This window comes from Oncorhynchus gorbuscha, unplaced genomic scaffold (genome assembly GCF_021184085.1).
Source record: "Oncorhynchus gorbuscha isolate QuinsamMale2020 ecotype Even-year unplaced genomic scaffold, OgorEven_v1.0 Un_scaffold_1296, whole genome shotgun sequence".
In the NCBI taxonomy this organism is placed as follows: Eukaryota; Metazoa; Chordata; class Actinopteri; order Salmoniformes; family Salmonidae; genus Oncorhynchus; species Oncorhynchus gorbuscha.
Genome location: NW_025746116.1, coordinates 135,001 through 151,922, shown reverse-complemented (window position 1 = coordinate 151,922; position 16,922 = coordinate 135,001). Strand labels below are relative to the sequence as shown.

The 16,922-nt window shown below is 50.2% G+C and overlaps 1 protein-coding gene across 1 annotated transcript in view; it reads right to left on the bottom strand.

The window, feature by feature from the left end:
• Window positions 1–250: 250 nt before the first annotated feature.
• Window positions 251–16,922, bottom strand: part of LOC124022109 (mastermind-like protein 3) — a gene marked incomplete at its 3' end in the record, with an annotated part of 107,294 nt that continues 90,622 nt past the window's right edge. The window contains exon 3 of the mRNA XM_046337152.1: window positions 251–517. Within this exon, the coding sequence (XP_046193108.1) occupies window positions 251–517 (267 nt within the window). The remainder of the gene's footprint in view (window positions 518–16,922) is intronic.

Here is a 16,922-nt window from a genome sequence, read left to right as displayed (position 1 = left end):
CACCTGTTCAGCCAATAGTATCTGTTGTTGCTGCTGTCTCTGTTCTGTCCCTCCCTCCTCTCACCTGTTCAGCCAATAGTATCTGTTGTTGCTGCTGTCTCTGTTCTGTCTCCTCCCTCCTCTCACCTGTTCAGCCAATAGTATCTGTTGTTGCTGCTGTCTCTGTTCTGTCTCCTCCCTCCTCTCACCTGTTCAGCCAATAGTATCTGTTGTTGCTGCTGTCTCTGTTCTGTCTCCTCCCTCCTCTCACCTGTTCAGCCAATAGTATCTGTTGTTGCTGCTGTCTCTGTTCTCTCAGTAGCTGTTGTTTCTGTTGTTCCATCATGTGGAGCTGAACTCTCTTCTCCTGCTCCATCACCATCATCTGTTTCATAATGGCCGCCTGCTGCTGGTTGCCCAGGTAACCGGGAGGGGCCCCTGCGCCCTGATTGGGCCCCGCGCCCGAGGCCACACCCCCGGCAGGGTGAGGGGGTGGGACGGCACCGGGCTGCCGCGACATTCCCACCACACCTTGTTCCTAAAGAGAGAGGGAAGGAGGGAGATCAGTGAGTTTTTATTGGTGGGATAATCAATCAATCAGCTGGTCAGGCAATCAAATGAAATCAACGAGTAAACGCTGGTGTGGCGCTTTTCACAGAGAATTCAACTGAAGACAGAAGTAACCAGCTACTTTAAAACCTACAATACAATGACAGATGAATTATCCCAGGAACCCCGTGTAAATGATTATCCCAGGAACTCCGTGTAAATGATTATCCCAGGAACCCCGTGTAAATGATTATCCCAGGAACCCCGTGTAAATGATTATCCCAGGAACCCAGTGTAAATGATTATCCCAGGAACCCCGTGTAAACAGACACAGCAGGATACACTATATATACAGCAGTGTGTGGACACCCCTTCAAATGAGTGGATTCGGCAATTTCAGCCACACCAGTTGCTGACAGGTGTATACAATTGAGCACACCGCCATGCAATCTCCATAGACAAACATTGGCAGTAGAATGGCCTTACTGATTAGCTCGAGTGACTTTCAACGTGGCACCGTCATAGGATGCCACCTTTCCAACAAGTCAGTTCGTCAAATTTCTGCCCTGCTAGAATTGCCCCGGTCAACTGTAAGTGCTGTTATTGTGAAGTAGAAATGTCTAGGAGCAACAATGGCTCAACCGCGAAGTGGTAGGCCACACAAGCTCACAGAAAGGGACCGCTGAGTGCTGAAGCGCGTAAAAATCCATACAGAAATGGTTTGTCGAAATCGGTGTGGAAGAACTTGACTGGCCTGCACAGAACCCAGTGGAGGCTGTTATAGCAGCAATGTTCCAACATCTAGAGGAAAGCCTTCCCAGAAGACTGGAGGCTGTTATAGCAGCAATGTTCCAACATCTAGAGGAAAGCCTTCCCAGAAGACTGGAGGCTGTTATAGCAGCAATGTTCCATCATCTAGTGGAAATCCTTCCCAGAAGACTGGAGGCTGTTATAGCAGCAAAGGACCATATTAATGCCATGATTTTGGAATGAGATGTTAGATGAGCAGGTGTCCACATACTTGTAGCATATATTCATTCAGACTAAACACCACAGTTTTAAAGATTCTTCCCAGCTAACCCCTCACTCTCATCCCCTCCCAGTGCAGTATGGGTAGTCCTAGCCCACCCTGAGTCCTCTCATCCCCTCTGAGTGCAGTATGGGTAGTCCTCTCATCCCCTCCCAGTGCAGTATGGGTAGTCCTAGCCCACCCTGAGTCCTCTCATCCCCTCCCAGTGCAGTATGGGTAGTCCTAGCCCACCCTGAGTCCTCTCATCCCCTCCCAGTGCAGTATGGGTAGTCCTAGCCCACCCTGAGTCCTCTCATCCCCTCCCAGTGCAGTATGGGTAGTCCTAGCCCACCCTGAGTCCTCTCATCCCCTCCCAGTGCAGTATGGGTAGTCCTCTCATCCCCTCCCAGTGCAGTATGGGTAGTTCTAGCCCACCCTGAGTCCTCTCATCCCCTCCCAGTGCAGTATGGGTAGTCCTCTCATCCCCTCCCAGTGCAGTATGGGTATGTGCATACATTACACCCTCATTAGCATATAAAGAGCTACTTCCTCCACTTAGCCGCATGCTAATCTGTAAAAGGATGAAACAGCACTCTGGAACACCATTATACCCCCAACCGACCAATTAGACGAGCCCGCTCAGGAATCTATTACAGGTTCATTCAGTACGTTGTTTGGGGTCAGAACGCCCATCATTCACCACTGCTTGGTGTCGACAACAGACTAGAATGAATGGGGTTTTATTTACTGTTGTTTTAGGGAGGGAGGGAGGGAGGGAGGGAGGGAGGGAGAGAGGGAGGGAAGGAGGGAGGGAAGGAGGGAGGGAAGGAGGGAGGGAGGGAAGACAGACAGACAGACAGACAGACAGACAGACAGACAGACAGACAGACAGACAGACAGACAGACAGACAGACAGACAGACAGACAGACAGACAGACAGACACAGAGAGACAGAGAGACAGACAGACAGACAGACAGACACAGAGAGACAGAGAGACAGAGAGACAGACAGACAGACAGACAGACAGACAGACAGACAGACAGACAGACAGACAGACAGACAGACAGACAGACAGACAGACACACAGACACAGAGAGACAGACAGACAGAGAGACAGACAGACAGACAGACAGACAGACAGACAGACCTAAATGTCAGAACCTGACACACTCAGCACACAGGGGGACAAACACCTGCCTGGAGGTGACAGCATTCCCTCCCCCATATGCCCCCCTAGGCACAACTATGACATCATAACCAATAAAAACGGGTCACAACTCCTGCAGCTCTGTCGCACGCTGGGTATGTACATAGTCAATGGTAGGCTTCGAGGGGACTCCTATGGTAGGTACACCTATAGCTCTGTCGCACGCTGGGTATGTACATAGTCAATGGTAGGCTTCGAGGGGACTCCTATGGTAGGTACACCTATAGCTCTGTCGCACGCTGGGTATGTACATAGTCAACGGTAGGCTTCGAGGGGACTCCTATGGTAGGTACACCTGCAGCTCTGTCGCACGCTGGGTATGTACATAGTCAATGGTAGGCTTCGAGGGGACTCCTATGGTAGGTACACCTGCAGCTCTGTCGCACGCTGGGTATGTACATAGTCAATGGTAGGCTTCGAGGGGACTCCTATGGTAGGTACACCTATAGCTCTGTCGCACGCTGGGTATGTACATAGTCAACGGTAGGCTTCGAGGGGACTCCTATGGTAGGTACACCTATAGCTCTGTCGCACGCTGGGTATGTACATAGTCAACGGTAGGCTTCGAGGGGACTCCTATGGTAGGTACACCTATAGCTCATCTCTTGGCAGTAGTACTGTAGACTACTTTATCACTGACCTCAACCCAGAGTCTCTCAGAGCGTTCACAGTCAGTCCACTGACACCTCTATCAGACCACAGCAAAATCACAGTCTACTTAAACAGAGCAATACTCAACCATGAGGCATCAAAGCCAAAGGAACTGAGTAACATTAAGAAATGCTACAGATGGAAGGAATGCAGTTTGGAAACCTACCAAAAAACAATTAGGCAACAACAAATTCAATCCCTTTTAGACAATTTCCTGGGTAAAACGTTCCACTGTAATAGTGAAGGTGTAAACTTGGCAGTAGAAAATCTTAACAGTATATTTGACCTCTCAGCTTCCCTATCAAATCTAAAAATCTCAAATAGAAAACCGAAGAAAATGAACAATAATGACAAATGGTTTGATGAAGAATGCAACAATCTAAGAAAGAAATTGAGAAACCTGTCCAACCAAAAACATAGAGACCCGGAAAACCCGAGTCTACGCCTTCACTATGGTGAATCACTAAAACAATAGAGAAATACACTACGGAAAAGAAGGAACAGCACGTCAGAAATCAGCTCAATGTAATTGTAGAATCCATAGACACTAACAACAACATTGGATCATTCAGAGATCCTCACTGAACTTCTGGAGAGAGTTTGCTGCACTGAAAGTAAAGGGGCTGAATCATTTTGCACGCCCAATTTGTCAGTTTTTGATTTGTTAAAAAAGTTTGAAACATCCAATAAATGTCGTTCCACTTCATGATTGTGTGCCACTTGTCGTTGATTCTTCACAAAAAAATACAGTTTTATATCTTTATGTTTGAAGCCTGAAATGTGGCAAAAGGTCGCAAAGTTCAAAGGGGCCAAATACTTTTGCAAGGCACTGTACATAATATGACATTTGTAATGTCTTTATTGTTTTGAAACTTCTGTATGTGTAATGTTTACTGTTCATTTTTATTGTTTATTTCACTTTGTATATTATCTACCTCACTTGCTTTGGCAATGTTAACATGTTTCCCATGCCAATAAAGCCCCTTGAATTGACTTGAATTGAGAGAGAAAGAGAGAGAGAGAGAGAAAGAGAGAGAGCATCAGAGAGAGAGAGGGACAGAGAGAGAGAGAGAGAGAGAGAGAGAGAGAGGACAGAGAGAGAGAGAGGACAGAGAGAGAGAGGGGGGGGACCAGAGAGAGAGAGAGAGAGAGAGAGGGTCAGAGAGAGAGAGGACAGAGAGAGAGGACAGAGAGAGAGGTACCGAGATACAGAGAGAGAGAGGGTCAGAGAGAGAGAGGGTCAGAGAGAGAGAGGGCAGAGAGAGAGGACAGAGAGAGAGAGAGGGACAGAGAGAGAGGGACAGAGAGAGAGAGAGGACAGAGAGAGAGAGGGGGGACCAGAGAGAGAGAGAGAGAGAGAGAGAGGGTCAGAGAGAGAGAGGACAGAGAGAGGGACAGAGAGAGAGTACCGAGATACAGAGAGAGGGGGTCAGAGAGAGAGGGGTCAGAGAGAGAGGCAGAGAGAGAGGACAGAGAGAGAGAGGGGACAGAGAGAGAGGGACAGAGAGAGAGAGAGGGACAGAGAGAGAGAGGACAGAGAGAGAGAGAGGACAGAGAGAGAGAGGGGGGGGGACCAGAGAGAGAGAGAGGGTCAGAGAGAGAGAGGACAGAGAGAGAGGACAGAGAGAGAGAGAGAGAGAGAGAGGTACCGAGATACAGAGAGAGAGAGGGTCAGAGAGAGAGAGAGGGTCAGAGAGAGAGAGGACAGAGAGAGAGGGACAGAGAGAGAGAGGGACAGAGAGAGAGAGGACAGAGAGAGAGACAGAGAGAGAGAGAGAGAGAGAGAGAGAGAGAGAGAGAGAGAGAGAGAGAGAGAGAGAGAGAGAGAGAGAGAGAGAGAGAGAGAGAGAGAGAGAGAAGGATGGAGGGATAAGAGAGAGAGAGAAGGACAGACTCCTCCCAGTAAGCAGACCAGACAGCCAGACCAGGTCGATACTCCGAACAGTCTCATCTCCTGCTTGGCCACGATGCCAGTTAGACCAATAACACCATGCCTGAGTGGAGTGAGTAGCAGGGTGCAGCAGCAGGGTCTGGCCTGCGGGGGTCACTAGTGTTCTGTCTGTGTGTGTGTGTCTGTGTGTGTGTGTGTGTGTGTGTGTGTGTGTGTGTAACAGGCTCATTGGTCTCCTCTCTCAGCAGATGGCTCAATCATGACGACTCTGATCTACAATCTCTTCTCCCTCTCTCTTCATAATTCTTCTTCTCTCTCAGTGTTCCTTCCTCTTCCTCTGTTCTCCCCCCTCTCTCTCTCTCTCTCTGTGTTCCTTCCTCTTCCTGTGTTCTCCCCCTCTCTCTCTCTCTGTGTTCCTCTTCCTCTGTTCTCCCCCTCTCTCTCTCTCTCTCTCTCTCTCTCTCTCTCTCTCTCTCTCTCTCTCTCTCTCTCTCTCTCTCTGTGTTCCTTCCTCTTCCTCTGTTCTCCTCCCTCTCTCTCTCTCTCTCTGTGTTCCTTCCTCTTCCTCTGTTCTCCTCCCTCTCTCTCTCTCTCTCTCTCTCTGTGTTCCTTCCTCTTCCTCTGTTCTCCTCCCTCCCTCTCTCTCTCTCTGTGTTCCTTCCTCTTCCTCTGTTCTCCTCCCTCTCTCTCTCTCTGTGTTCCTTCCTCTTCCTCTGTTCTCCCCCCTCTCTCTCTGTGTTCCTTCCTCTTCCTCTGTTCTCCCCCTCTCTCTCTCTGTGTTTCTTCCTCTTCCTCTGTTCTCCCTCCTCTCTCTCTCTCTCTCTCTGTGTTCCTTCCTCTTCCTCTGTTCTCCCCCCTCTCTCTCTCTCTCTCTCTCTGTGTTCCTTCCTCTTCCTCTGTTCTCCTCCCTCTCTCTGTGTTCCTTGCTCTTCCTCTGTTCTCCTCCCTCTCTCTCCCTCTCTCTCTCTCTGTGTTCCTTCCTCTTCCTATGTGTTCCCCCCTCTCTCTCTCTCTCTCTGTGTGTTCCTTCCTCTTCCTCTGTTCCCCCCTCTCTCTCTGTGTTCCTTCCTCTTCCTCTGTGCCCCCCTCTCTCTCTCTGTGTTCCTTCCTCTTCCTCTGTGTTCTCCCCCTCTCTCTCTCGGTGTTCCTTCCTCTTCCTCTGTTCTCCCCCCCCTCTCTCTCTCTCTCTCTCTCTCTCTCTCTCTCTCTCTCTCTCTCTCTCTCTCTCTCTCTCTCCTGTGTTCCTTCCTCTTCCTCTGTTTTCCCCCTCTCTCTCTGTGTGTTTCTTCCTCTTCCTCTGTTCTCCCCCTCTCTCTCTCTGTGTTCCTTCCTCTTCCTCTGTGTTCCTCTCTCTCTCTGTGTTCCTTCCTCTTCCTCTGTTCTCCCCTCTCTCTCTCTCTGTGTTCCTTCCTCTTCCTCTGTTCTCCCCTCTCTCTCTCTGTGTTCCTTCCTCTTCCTCTGTTCTCCCCCTCTCTCTCTCTCTCTCTCTCTCTCTCTGTGTTCCTTCCTCTTCCTCTGTTCTCCCCTCTCTCTCTCTGTGTGTTCCTTCCTCTTCCTCTGTTCTCCCCTTTCTCTTTCTCTCTCCCTTCCTCTGTTCTCCATCTTTCTCATCCATATTTTTCTAACCAATCTTCACTTCACTTGCATTATACCTATTATCTCTCTCTGTGTTCATCTCCCTCTCTCTGTGTTCATCTCCCTCTCTCTGTGTTCATCTCCCTCTCTCTCTGTGTTCATCTCCCTCTCTCTCTGTGTTCATCTCCCTCTCTCCCTGTGTTCATCTCCCTCTCTCTGTGTTCATCTCCCTCTCTCTCTGTGTTCATCTCCCTCTCTCTGTGTTCATCTCCCTCTCTCTGTGTTCATCTCCCTCTCTCTGTGTTCATCTCCCTCTCTCTGTGTTCATCTCCCTCTCTCTGTGTTCATCTCTCTCTCTCTCTCTCTCTCTCTCTCTCTCTCTCTCTCTCTCTCTCTCTCCCTGTGTTTGTTCATCTCTCTCTCTCTCTCTCTCTCTCTCTCTCTCTCTCTCTCTCTCTCTCTCTGTTCATCTCCCTCTCTCTCTGTTCATCTCCATCTCTCACTCTGTGTTCATCTCTCTCTCTCTCTGTTCATCTCCCTCTCTCTCTCTCTCTCTCTCTCTCTCTCTCTGTTCATCTCCCTCCCTCTCTCTCTCTCTCTCTCTCTCTCTCTCTCTCTCTGTGTTCATCTCTCTCTCTCTCTCTCTCTCTCTCTCTGTGTTCATCTCCCTCTCTCTCTCTCTGTTCATCTCCCTCTCTCTCTGTTCATCTCCCTCTCTCTCTGTTCATCTCCCTCTCTCTCTGTTCATCTCCATCTCTCACCCTGTGTTCATCTCTCTCTCGCTCCTTTGTTCATCTCCCCCCTCTCTCTCTCTCTGTGGTCCTTCCTCTTCCTATGTTCCCCCCTCTCTCTCTCTGTGGTCCTTCCTCTTCCTCTGCTCTCCCCTCTCTCTCTGTGTTCCTTCCTCTTCCTCTGTTCTCCCCTCCCTCTCTCTCTGTTCATCTCCCTCTCTCTCTCTGTTCATCTCCCCCCTCTCTCTCTCTCTGTTCATCCCCCCTCTCTCTCTCTCTCTCTCTCTCTCTCTCTCTCTCTCTCTGTCTGTTCATCTCCCTCTCTCTCTCTATGTGTTCATCTCTCTCTCCCTGTTCATCTCCCTCTCTCTTTCTGTGTGTGTTCATCTCCCTCTCTCTCTCACTGTGTTCATCTCCCCCTCTCTCTCTCTCTCTCACTGTGTTCATCTCCCTCTCTCTCTGTGTGTGTTCATCTCCCTCTCTCTCTCTCTCTGTTCATCTCCCTCTCCCTCTCTCTGTTGATCTCCCTCTCTCTCTCTCTGTGTTCATCTCCCTCTCTCTGTTCATCTCCCCCTCTCTCTGTGTCTCTCTCTCTGTTCTTCTCTCTCTCTCTCTCTCTCTCTCTCTCTCTCTGTTCATCTCCCTCTCTCTCTCTCTCTCTGTTCATCTCCCTCTCTGTGTCTCTGTTCTCTCCTCTCTGTCTCTCTCCCTCTCTCTCTGTTCATCTTCATCTCCCTCTCTCTCTGTGTGTGTTCATCTCCCCCTCTCTCTCTCTCTCTCTCTCTGTTCATCTCCTCTCTCTCTCTGTGTGTTCATCTCCCCTCTCTCTCTCTCTGTTCATCTCCCTCTCTCTGTGTGTGTGTTTCATCTCCCTCTCTCTCTGTGTGTTCATCTCCCCCTCTCTCTCTGTGTGTTCATCTCCCCTCTCTCTCTGTTCATCTCCCCTCTCTCTCTCTCTCTCTCTCTTCTCTCTCTCTCTCTCTCTCTCTCTCTCTCTCTCTCTCTCTCTCTCTCTCTCTCTCTCTCTCTCTCTCTCTCTGTGTTCATCTCCCCTCTCTCTCTCTCTGTTCATCTCCCTCTCTCTCTCTCTGTTCATCTCCTCTCTCTCTCTGTGTTCATCTCCCTCTCTCTCTCTGTGTTCATCTCCCTCTCTCTGTGTGTGTTCATCTCCTCTCTCTCTCTCTCTGTGTTCATCTCCCCCTCTCTCTCTCTGTTCATCTCCCTCTCTCTCTGTGTGTTCATCTCCCCTCTCCCTCTCTCTGTTCATCTCCCTCTCTCTCTGTGTTCATCTCCCCCCTCTCTCTCTCTGTTCATCTCCCTCGCTCTCTGTGTGTTCATCTCCCCTCCCTCTCTCTGTTCATCTCCCTCTCTCTGTGTGTTCATCTCCCCTCTCTCTCTCTCTGTTCATCTCCCTCTCTCTCTCTGTTCATCTCCCCCTCTCTCTCTCTGTCTGTTCATCTCCCTCTCTCTCTCTGTTCATCTCCCTCCCTCTCTATGTGTTCATCTCCCTCTCTCTGTTCATCTCCCTCTCTCTGTTCATCTCCCCCTCTCTCTCTCTGTCTGTTCATCTCCCCCTCTCTCTCTGTCTGTTCATCTCCCTCTCTCTCTCTCTGTTCATCTCCCTCTCTCTCTCTCTGTTCATCTCCCTCTCTCTCTCTGTTCATCTCTCTCTCTCTCTCTCTCTCCCTCTCTGTGTTCCTTCCTCTTCCTCTGTTTCCCCCCCTCTCTCTCTGTGTTTTCTTCCTCTTCCTCTGTTCTCCCCCCTCTCTCTCTCTCTGTGTGTTCCTTCCTCTTCCTCTGTGTTCCCCCTCTCTCTCTCTCTGTGTTCCTTCCTCTTCCTCTGTTCTCCCCTCTCTCTCTCTCTGTGTTCCTTCCTCTTCCTCTGTTCTCCCCCTCTCTCTCTGTGTTCCTTCCTCTTCCTCTGTTCTTCCCCTCTCTCTCTCTGTCTCTCTCTCTCTCTCTCTCTGTGTTCCTTCCTCTTCCTCTGTTCTCCCTCTCTCTCTGTGTGTTCCTTCCTCTTCCTCTGTTCTCCCCTTTCTCTCTTCTCTCCCTTCCTCTGTTCTCCATCTTTCTCATCCAATTTTCTAACCAATCTTCACTTCACTTGCATTATACCTATTATCTCTCTCTGTGTTCATCTCCCTCTCTCTGTGTTCATCTCCCTCTCTCTGTGTTCATCTCCCTCTCTCTCTGTGTTCATCTCCCTCTCTCTCTGTGTTCATCTCCCTCTCTCCCTGTGTTCATCTCCCTCTCTCTGTGTTCATCTCCCTCTCTCTCTGTGTTCATCTCCCTCTCTCTGTGTTCATCTCCCTCTCTCTGTGTTCATCTCCCTCTCTCTGTGTTCATCTCCCTCTCTCTGTGTTCATCTCCCTCTCTCTGTGTTCATCTCTCTCTCTGTCTCTCTCTCTCTCTCTGTGTGTCTCATCTCTTCTCTCTGTTCTCTCTCTCCTCTCTCTCTCCTGTGTTTGTTCATCTCTCTCTCTCTGTGTTCTCTCTCCTCTCTCTCTCTGTGTTCATCTCCCTCTCTCTCTGTTCATCTCCATCTCTCACTCTGTGTTCATCTCTCTCTCTCTCTGTCTCTCATCTCTCTCTCTCTCTCTCTCTCTCTCTCTCTCTGTTCATCTCCCTCCCTCTCTCTCTCTTTCTCTCTCTCTTTCTCTCTCTCTCTCTGTGTTCATCTCTCTCTCTCTCTCTCTCTCTCTCTCTGTGTTCATCTCCCTCTCTCTCTCTCTGTTCATCTCCCTCTCTCTCTGTTCATCTCCCTCTCTCTCTGTTCATCTCCCTCTCTCTCTGTTCATCTCCATCTCTCACCCTGTGTTCATCTCTCTCTCTCTTCTGTGTTCATCTCCCCCTCTCTCTCTCTCTCTGGTCCTTCCTCTTCCTATGTTCCCCCTCTCTCTCTGTGTGGTCCTTCCTCTTCCTCTGCTCTCCCCTCTCTCTGTGTTCCTTCCTCTTCCTCTGTTCTCTCTCCCTCTCTCTCTGTTCATCTCCCTCTCTCCTCTGTTCATCTCCCCCTCTCTCTCTCTCTGTTCATCCCCCCCTCTCTCTCTCTGTTCTCTCTCTCTCTCTCTCTCTCTCTCTCTCTCTCTCTCTCTCTCTCTCTTCATCTCTCTCTCTCTCTCCTGTTCATCTCTCTCTCCTCTGTTCATCTCCCTCTCTCTCTTCTGTGTGTTCATCTCCCTCTCTCTCTCACTGTGTTCATCTCCCCCTCTCTCTCTCTCTCTCACTGTGTTCATCTCCCTCTCTCTCTGTGTGTGTTCATCTCCCTCTCTCTCTCTCTCTGTTCATCTCCCTCTCCCTCTCTCTGTTGATCTCCCTCTCTCTCTCTCTGTGTTCATCTCCCTCTCTCTGTTCATCTCCCTCCCTCCCTCTCTCTCTCTGTGTTCATCTCTCTCTCTCTCTCTCTCTCTCTGTGTGTGTTCCTCCTCTCTCTCTCTGTCTCTGTTCATCTCCCTCTCTGTGTTCATCTCCTCTCTCTCTCTGTGTTCATCTCCCTCTCTCTCTGAGTGTGTTCATCTCCCTCTCCTCTCTCTGTGTGTGTTCATCTCCCTCTCTCTCTCTCCTCTCTCTCTGTTCATCTCTCTCTCTCTCTCTCTGTGTTTCTCTCCCCTCTCTCTCTCTCTCTGTTCATCTCTCTCTCTCTCTCTCTGTGTGTTCATCTCCCCTCTCTCTCTCTCTCTGTTCATCTCCTCTCTCTCTGTGTGTGTGTTCATCTCCCTCTCTCTCTCTGTGTTCATCTCCCCTCTCTCTGTGTGTTCATCTCCCTCTCTCTCTGTTCATCTCCCTCTCTCTCTCTCTCTCTCCTCTCTCTCTCTCTCTCTCCTCTCTCTCTCTGTCTCATCTCTCTCTCTCTCTCTCTGTGTTCATCTCCCCCTCTCTCTCTCTCTGTTCATCTCTCCTCTCTCTCTCTGTGTTCATCTCCCTCTCTCTCTCTCTGTTCATCTCCTCTCTCTCTCTGTGTGTTCATCTCCCTCTCTCTCTGTGTGTTCATCTCCCTCTCTCTCTCTCTCTGTGTTCATCTCCCCCCTCTCTCTCTCTCTGTTCATCTCCCTCTCTCTCTCTGTGTGTTCATCTCCCCCTCTCCCTCTCTCTGTTCATCTCCCTCTCTCTCTCTCTCATCTCCCCCTCTCTCTCTCTCTGTTCATCTCCCTCTCTCTCTCTGTGTTCATCTCCCCCTCTCTCTCTGTTCATCTCCCTCTCTCTGTGTGTTCATCTCCCCTCTCTCTCTCTCTCTGTTCATCTCCCCCTCTCTCTCTGTTCATCTCCCCCTCTCTCTCTGTCTGTTCATCTCCCTCTCTCTCTCTGTTCATCTCCCTCCCTCTCTGTGTGTTCATCTCCCTCTCTCTCTCTGTTCATCTCCCTCTCTCTTCTCTCCCTTCATCTCTCTCTCTCTGTTCATCTCTGTCTCCTCTCTGTCTGTTCATCTCCCTCTCTCTCTCTCTGTTCATCTCCCTCTCTCTCTCTCTGTTCATCTCCCTCTCTCTCTCTGTTCATCTCCTCTCTCTCTGTGTTCATCTCTCTCTCTGTGTGTTCATCTCCCTCTCTCTCTCTGTGTGTGTGTTCATCTCCCTCTCTCTCTCTCTCTGTGTGTTCATCTCCCCCTCTCTCTCTCTCTCTCTCTCCTTCTCTCCTCTCTCTGTGTGTTCATCTCCCTCTCTCTCTCTCTGTTCATCTCCCTCTCTCTCTCTGTGTGTTCATTCTCTCTCTCTGTGTGTGTGTTCATCTCCTCTCTCTCTCTGTGTTCATCTCCCTTCCTCTGTCTCTCTCTCTCTCTGTTCATCTCCCCCTCTCTCTCTCTCTCTCTCTCTCTCTCTCTCTCTGTGTGTTCATCTCCCTCTCTCTCTCTCTCTGTGTGTTCATCTCCCTCTCTCTCTCTCTCTATCTGTTCATCTCCCTCTCTCTGTGTGTTCATCTCCCTCTCTCTGTGTTCATCTCCCTCTCTCTGTGTTCATCTCCCTCTCTCTGTGTTCATCTCCATCTCTCACTCTCCTCTCTCCTCTGTTCATCTCCCTCTCTCTCTCTCTCTCTCTCTCTCTCTCTCTGTTCATCTCCCTCTCTCTCTCTCTCTCTCTCTCTTTCTCTCTCTCTCTCTGTCTGTCTCTCTCTCTCTCTCTCTCTCTCTCTGTTCATCTCCTCTCTCTCTCTGTTCATCTCCCTCTCTCTCTGTTCATCTCCCTCTCTCTGTTCATCTCCTCTTCCTCTGTTCATCTCCATCTCTCACCCTGTGTTCATCTCTTCTCGCTCCCTCTGTTCATCTCCCTCTCTCTCTCTCTGTGGTCCTTCCTCTTCCTATGTTCCCCCTCTCTCTCTCTGTGGTCCTTCCTCTTCCTCTGCTCTCCCCTCTCTCTCTGTGTTCCTTCCTCTTCCTCTGTTCTCCCCTCCCTCTCTCTCTGTTCATCTCCTCTCTCTCTGTTCTCCCCCCTCTCTCTCTCTCTGTTCATCCCCCCCTCTCTCTCTCTCTCTCTCTCTCTCTCTCTCTCCTCTCTCTCTCTCTCTCTGTCTGTTCATCTCCCTCTCTCTCTCTATCTCTCTCTCTCTCCCTCCTCTCTCTCTTTCTGTGTGTTCATCTCCCTCTCTCTCTCACTGTGTTCATCTCCCCCTCTCTCTCTCTCTCTCACTGTGTTCATCTCCCTCTCTCTCTGTGTGTGTTCATCTCCCTCTCTCTCTCTCTCTGTTCATCTCCCTCTCCCTCTCTCTGTTGATCTCCCTCTCTCTCTCTCTGTGTTCATCTCCCTCTCTCTGTTCATCTCCCTCCCTCCCTCTCTCTCTCTGTGTTCATCTCTCTCTCTCTCTCTCTCTCTCTCTCTGTGTGTGTTCATCTCCCTCTCTCTCTCTCTCTCTGTTCATCTCCCTCTCTGTGTTCATCTCCCTCTCTCTCTCTGTGTTCATCTCCCTCTCTCTCTCTGAGTGTGTTCATCTCCCCTCTCCCTCTCTCTGTGTGTTCATCTCCCCCTCCTCTCTCTCTCTCTCTGTGTTCCCTCTCTCTCTGTGTGTTCATCTCCTCTCTCTCTCTGTGTCATCTCCCTCTCTCTCTGTGTGTTCATCTCCCCTCTCTCTCTCTCTGTTCATCTCCCTCTCTCTCTCTGTGTGTGTTCATCTCCCTCTCTCTCTCTGTGTGTCATCTCCCTCTCTCTGTCTGTTCATCTCCCCCTCTCTCTCTGTTCATCTCCCCCCTCTCTCTGTCTCATCTCTCTCTCTCTCTCTCTCTCTCTCTCTCTCTCTCTCTCTCTCTCTCTCTCTCTCTCTCTCTCTCTGTCTGTTCATCTCCCTCTCTCTCTCTATGTGTTCATCTCTCTCTCCCTGTTCATCTCCCTCTCTCTTTCTGTGTGTGTTCATCTCCCCCTCTCTCTCTCTCTCTCTCTCACTGTGTTCATCTCCCTCTCTCTGTGTGTGTTCATCTCCCTCTCTCTCTCTCTCTCTCTCTGTTCATCTCCCTCTCCCTCTCTCTGTTGATCTCCCTCTCTCTCTCTCTGTGTTCATCTCCCTCTCTCTGTTCATCTCCCTCCCTCCCTCTCTCTCTCTGTGTTCATCTCTCTCTCTCTCTCTCTCTCTCTCTCTCTCTCTCTCTGTGTGTGTTCATCTCCCTCTCTCTCTCTCTCTCTGTTCATCTCCCTCTCTGTGTTCATCTCCCTCTCTCTCTCTGTGTTCATCTCCCTCTCTCTCTCTGAGTGTGTTCATCTCCCTCTCCCTCTCTGTGTGTGTTCATCTCCCCCTCTCTCTCTCTCTCTCTCTCTGTTCATCTCCCTCTCTCTCTCTCTGTGTGTTCATCTCCCCCTCTCTCTCTCTCTCTGTTCATCTCCCTCTCTCTCTCTGTGTGTTCATCTCCCCCTCTCTCTCTCTCTGTTCATCTCCCTCTCTCTCTGTGTGTGTGTTCATCTCCCTCTCTCTCTCTGTGTGTTCATCTCCCCCTCTCTCTCTGTGTGTTCATCTCCCCCTCTCTCTCTGTTCATCTCCCCCTCTCTCTCTCTCTCTCTCTCTCTCTCTCTCTCTCTCTCTCTCTCTCTCTCTCTCTCTCTCTCTCTCTCTCTCTCTCTCTCTCTCTCTCTCTCTCTCTCTCTGTTCTCTCTCTCTCTCTCTGTGTGTTCATCTCCCCCTCTCTCTCTCTGTTCATCTCCCCCTCTCTCTCTCTGTTCATCTCCCTCTCTCTCTGTGTCATCTCCCTCTCTCTCTGTGTGTTCATCTCCCTCTCTCTGTGTGTTTCATCTCCTCTCTCTCTCTCTGTGTTCATCTCTCCCCCCTCTCTCTCTCTGTTCATCTCCCTCTCTCTCTCTGTGTGTTCATCTCCCTCTCTCCTCTCTCTGTTCATCTCCCTCTCTCTCTGTGTTCATCTCCCCCCCTCTCTCTCTGTTCATCTCCCTCGCTCTCTGTGTGTTCATCTCCCCTCTCCCTCTCTCTGTTCATCTCCCTCTCTCTCTCTCTCTGTTCATCTCCCCCTCTCTCTGTTCATCTCCCCCTCTCTCTCTCTGTCTGTTCATCTCCCTCTCTCTCTCTGTTCATCTCCCTCCCTCTCTATGTGTTCATCTCCCTCTCTCTGTTCATCTCCCTCTCTCTGTTCATCTCCCCCTCTCTCTCTCTGTCTGTTCATCTCCCCCTCTCTCTGTCTGTTCATCTCCCTCTCTCTCTCTCTGTTCATCTCCCTCTCTCTCTCTCTGTTCATCTCCCTCTCTCTCTCTCTGTTCATCTCCCTCTCTCTCTCTGTTCATCTCCCTCTCTCTCTCTGTGTTCATCTCCCTCTCTCTCTCTGTGTTCATCTCCCTCTCTCTCTCTGTGTGTGTGTTCATCTCCCTCTCTCTCTCTCTCTGTGTTTCATCTCCCCCCTCTCTCTCTCTCTCTCTCTCTCTCTCTCTCTCTCTCTGTTCATCTCCCTCTCTCTCTGTGTGTTCATCTCCCCCTCTCTCTCTCTGTTCATCTCCCTCTCTCTCTCTGTGTGTTCATATCCCCCTCTCTCTCTCTCTGTGTGTGTGTTCATCTCCCTCTCTCTCTCTGTGTTCATCTCCCCCTCTCTCTCTCTCTCTCTGTTCATCTCCTCTCTCTCTCTCTCTCTCTCTCTCTCTCTCTCTCTCTCTCTCTCTCTCTCTCTCTCTCTCTCTCTCTCTCTCTCTCTCTCTCTCTCTCTCTCTCTCTCTCTCTCTCTCTCTCTCTCTCTCTGTCTGTCTCTCTCCTCTCTCTCTCTGTGTCTTCATCTCCCTCTCTCCCTCTCTCTCTCTCTCTGTTCATCTCCCTCTCTCTCTGTGTGTTCTCCCCTCTCTCTCTCTGTGTGTTCATCTCCCTCTCTCTCTCCTGTTCAACTCCCTCTCTCTCTGTGTGTTCATCTCCCCCTCTCTCTCTCTGTTCATCTCCCTCTCTCTCTGTGTGTGTGTTCATCTCCCTCTCTCTCTGTGTGTGTGTTCATCTCCCCCTCTCTCTCTCTGTCTGTTCATCTCCCTCTCTCTCTCTCTCTGTCTGTTCATCTCCCTCTCTCTCTCTCTCTGTTCATCTCCCTCTCTCTCTCTATGTGTTCATCTCTCTCTCCCTGTTCATCTCCCTCTCTCTCTCTGTCTGTGTGTGTTCATCTCCCTCTCTCTCTCTGTGTGTTCATCTCCCTCTCTCTCTCTCTCTCTCTCTGTTCATCTCTCTCTCTCTCTCTCTCTCTCTCTCTCTCTGTGTTCATCTCCCTCTCTCTGTGTTCATCTCCCTCTCTCTCTCTCTCTGTTCATCTCCCTCTCTCTCTCTGTGTTCACCTCCCTCTCTCTCTCTGTGTGTGTTCATCTCCCTCTCTCTCTGTGTGTTCATCTCCCTCTCTCTCTCTCTCTCTGTGTGTTCATCTCCCCCTCTCTCTCTCTGTTCATCTCCCTCTCTCTCTCTGTGTGTTCATCTCCCCCTCTCGCTCTCTCTGTTCATCTCCCTCTCTGTGTGTGTGTGTTCATCTCCCTCTCTCTCTGTCTGTTCATCTCCCTCTCTCTCTCTGTGTGTTCATCTCCCTCTCTCTCTCTGTTCATCTCCCTCTCTCTCTCTGTTCATCTCCCTCTCTCTCTCTGTTCATCTCCCTCTCTCTCTCTGTTCATCTCCCTCTCTCTCTCTGTTCATCTCCCTCTCTCTCTGTCTGTTCATCTCCCCCTCTCTCTGTGTGTTCATCTCCCTCTCTCTCTCTGTTCATCTCCCTCTCTCTCTCTGTTCATCTCCCTCTCTCTCTCTGTTCATCTCCCTCTCTCTCTGTCTGTTCATCTCCCCCTCTCTCTCTGTCTGTTCATCTCCCCCTCTCTCTCTGTGTGTTCATCTCCCTCTCTCTCTCTGTGTGTTCATCTCCCTCTCTCTCTCTGTGTGTTCATCTCCCTCTCTCTCTGTGTGTT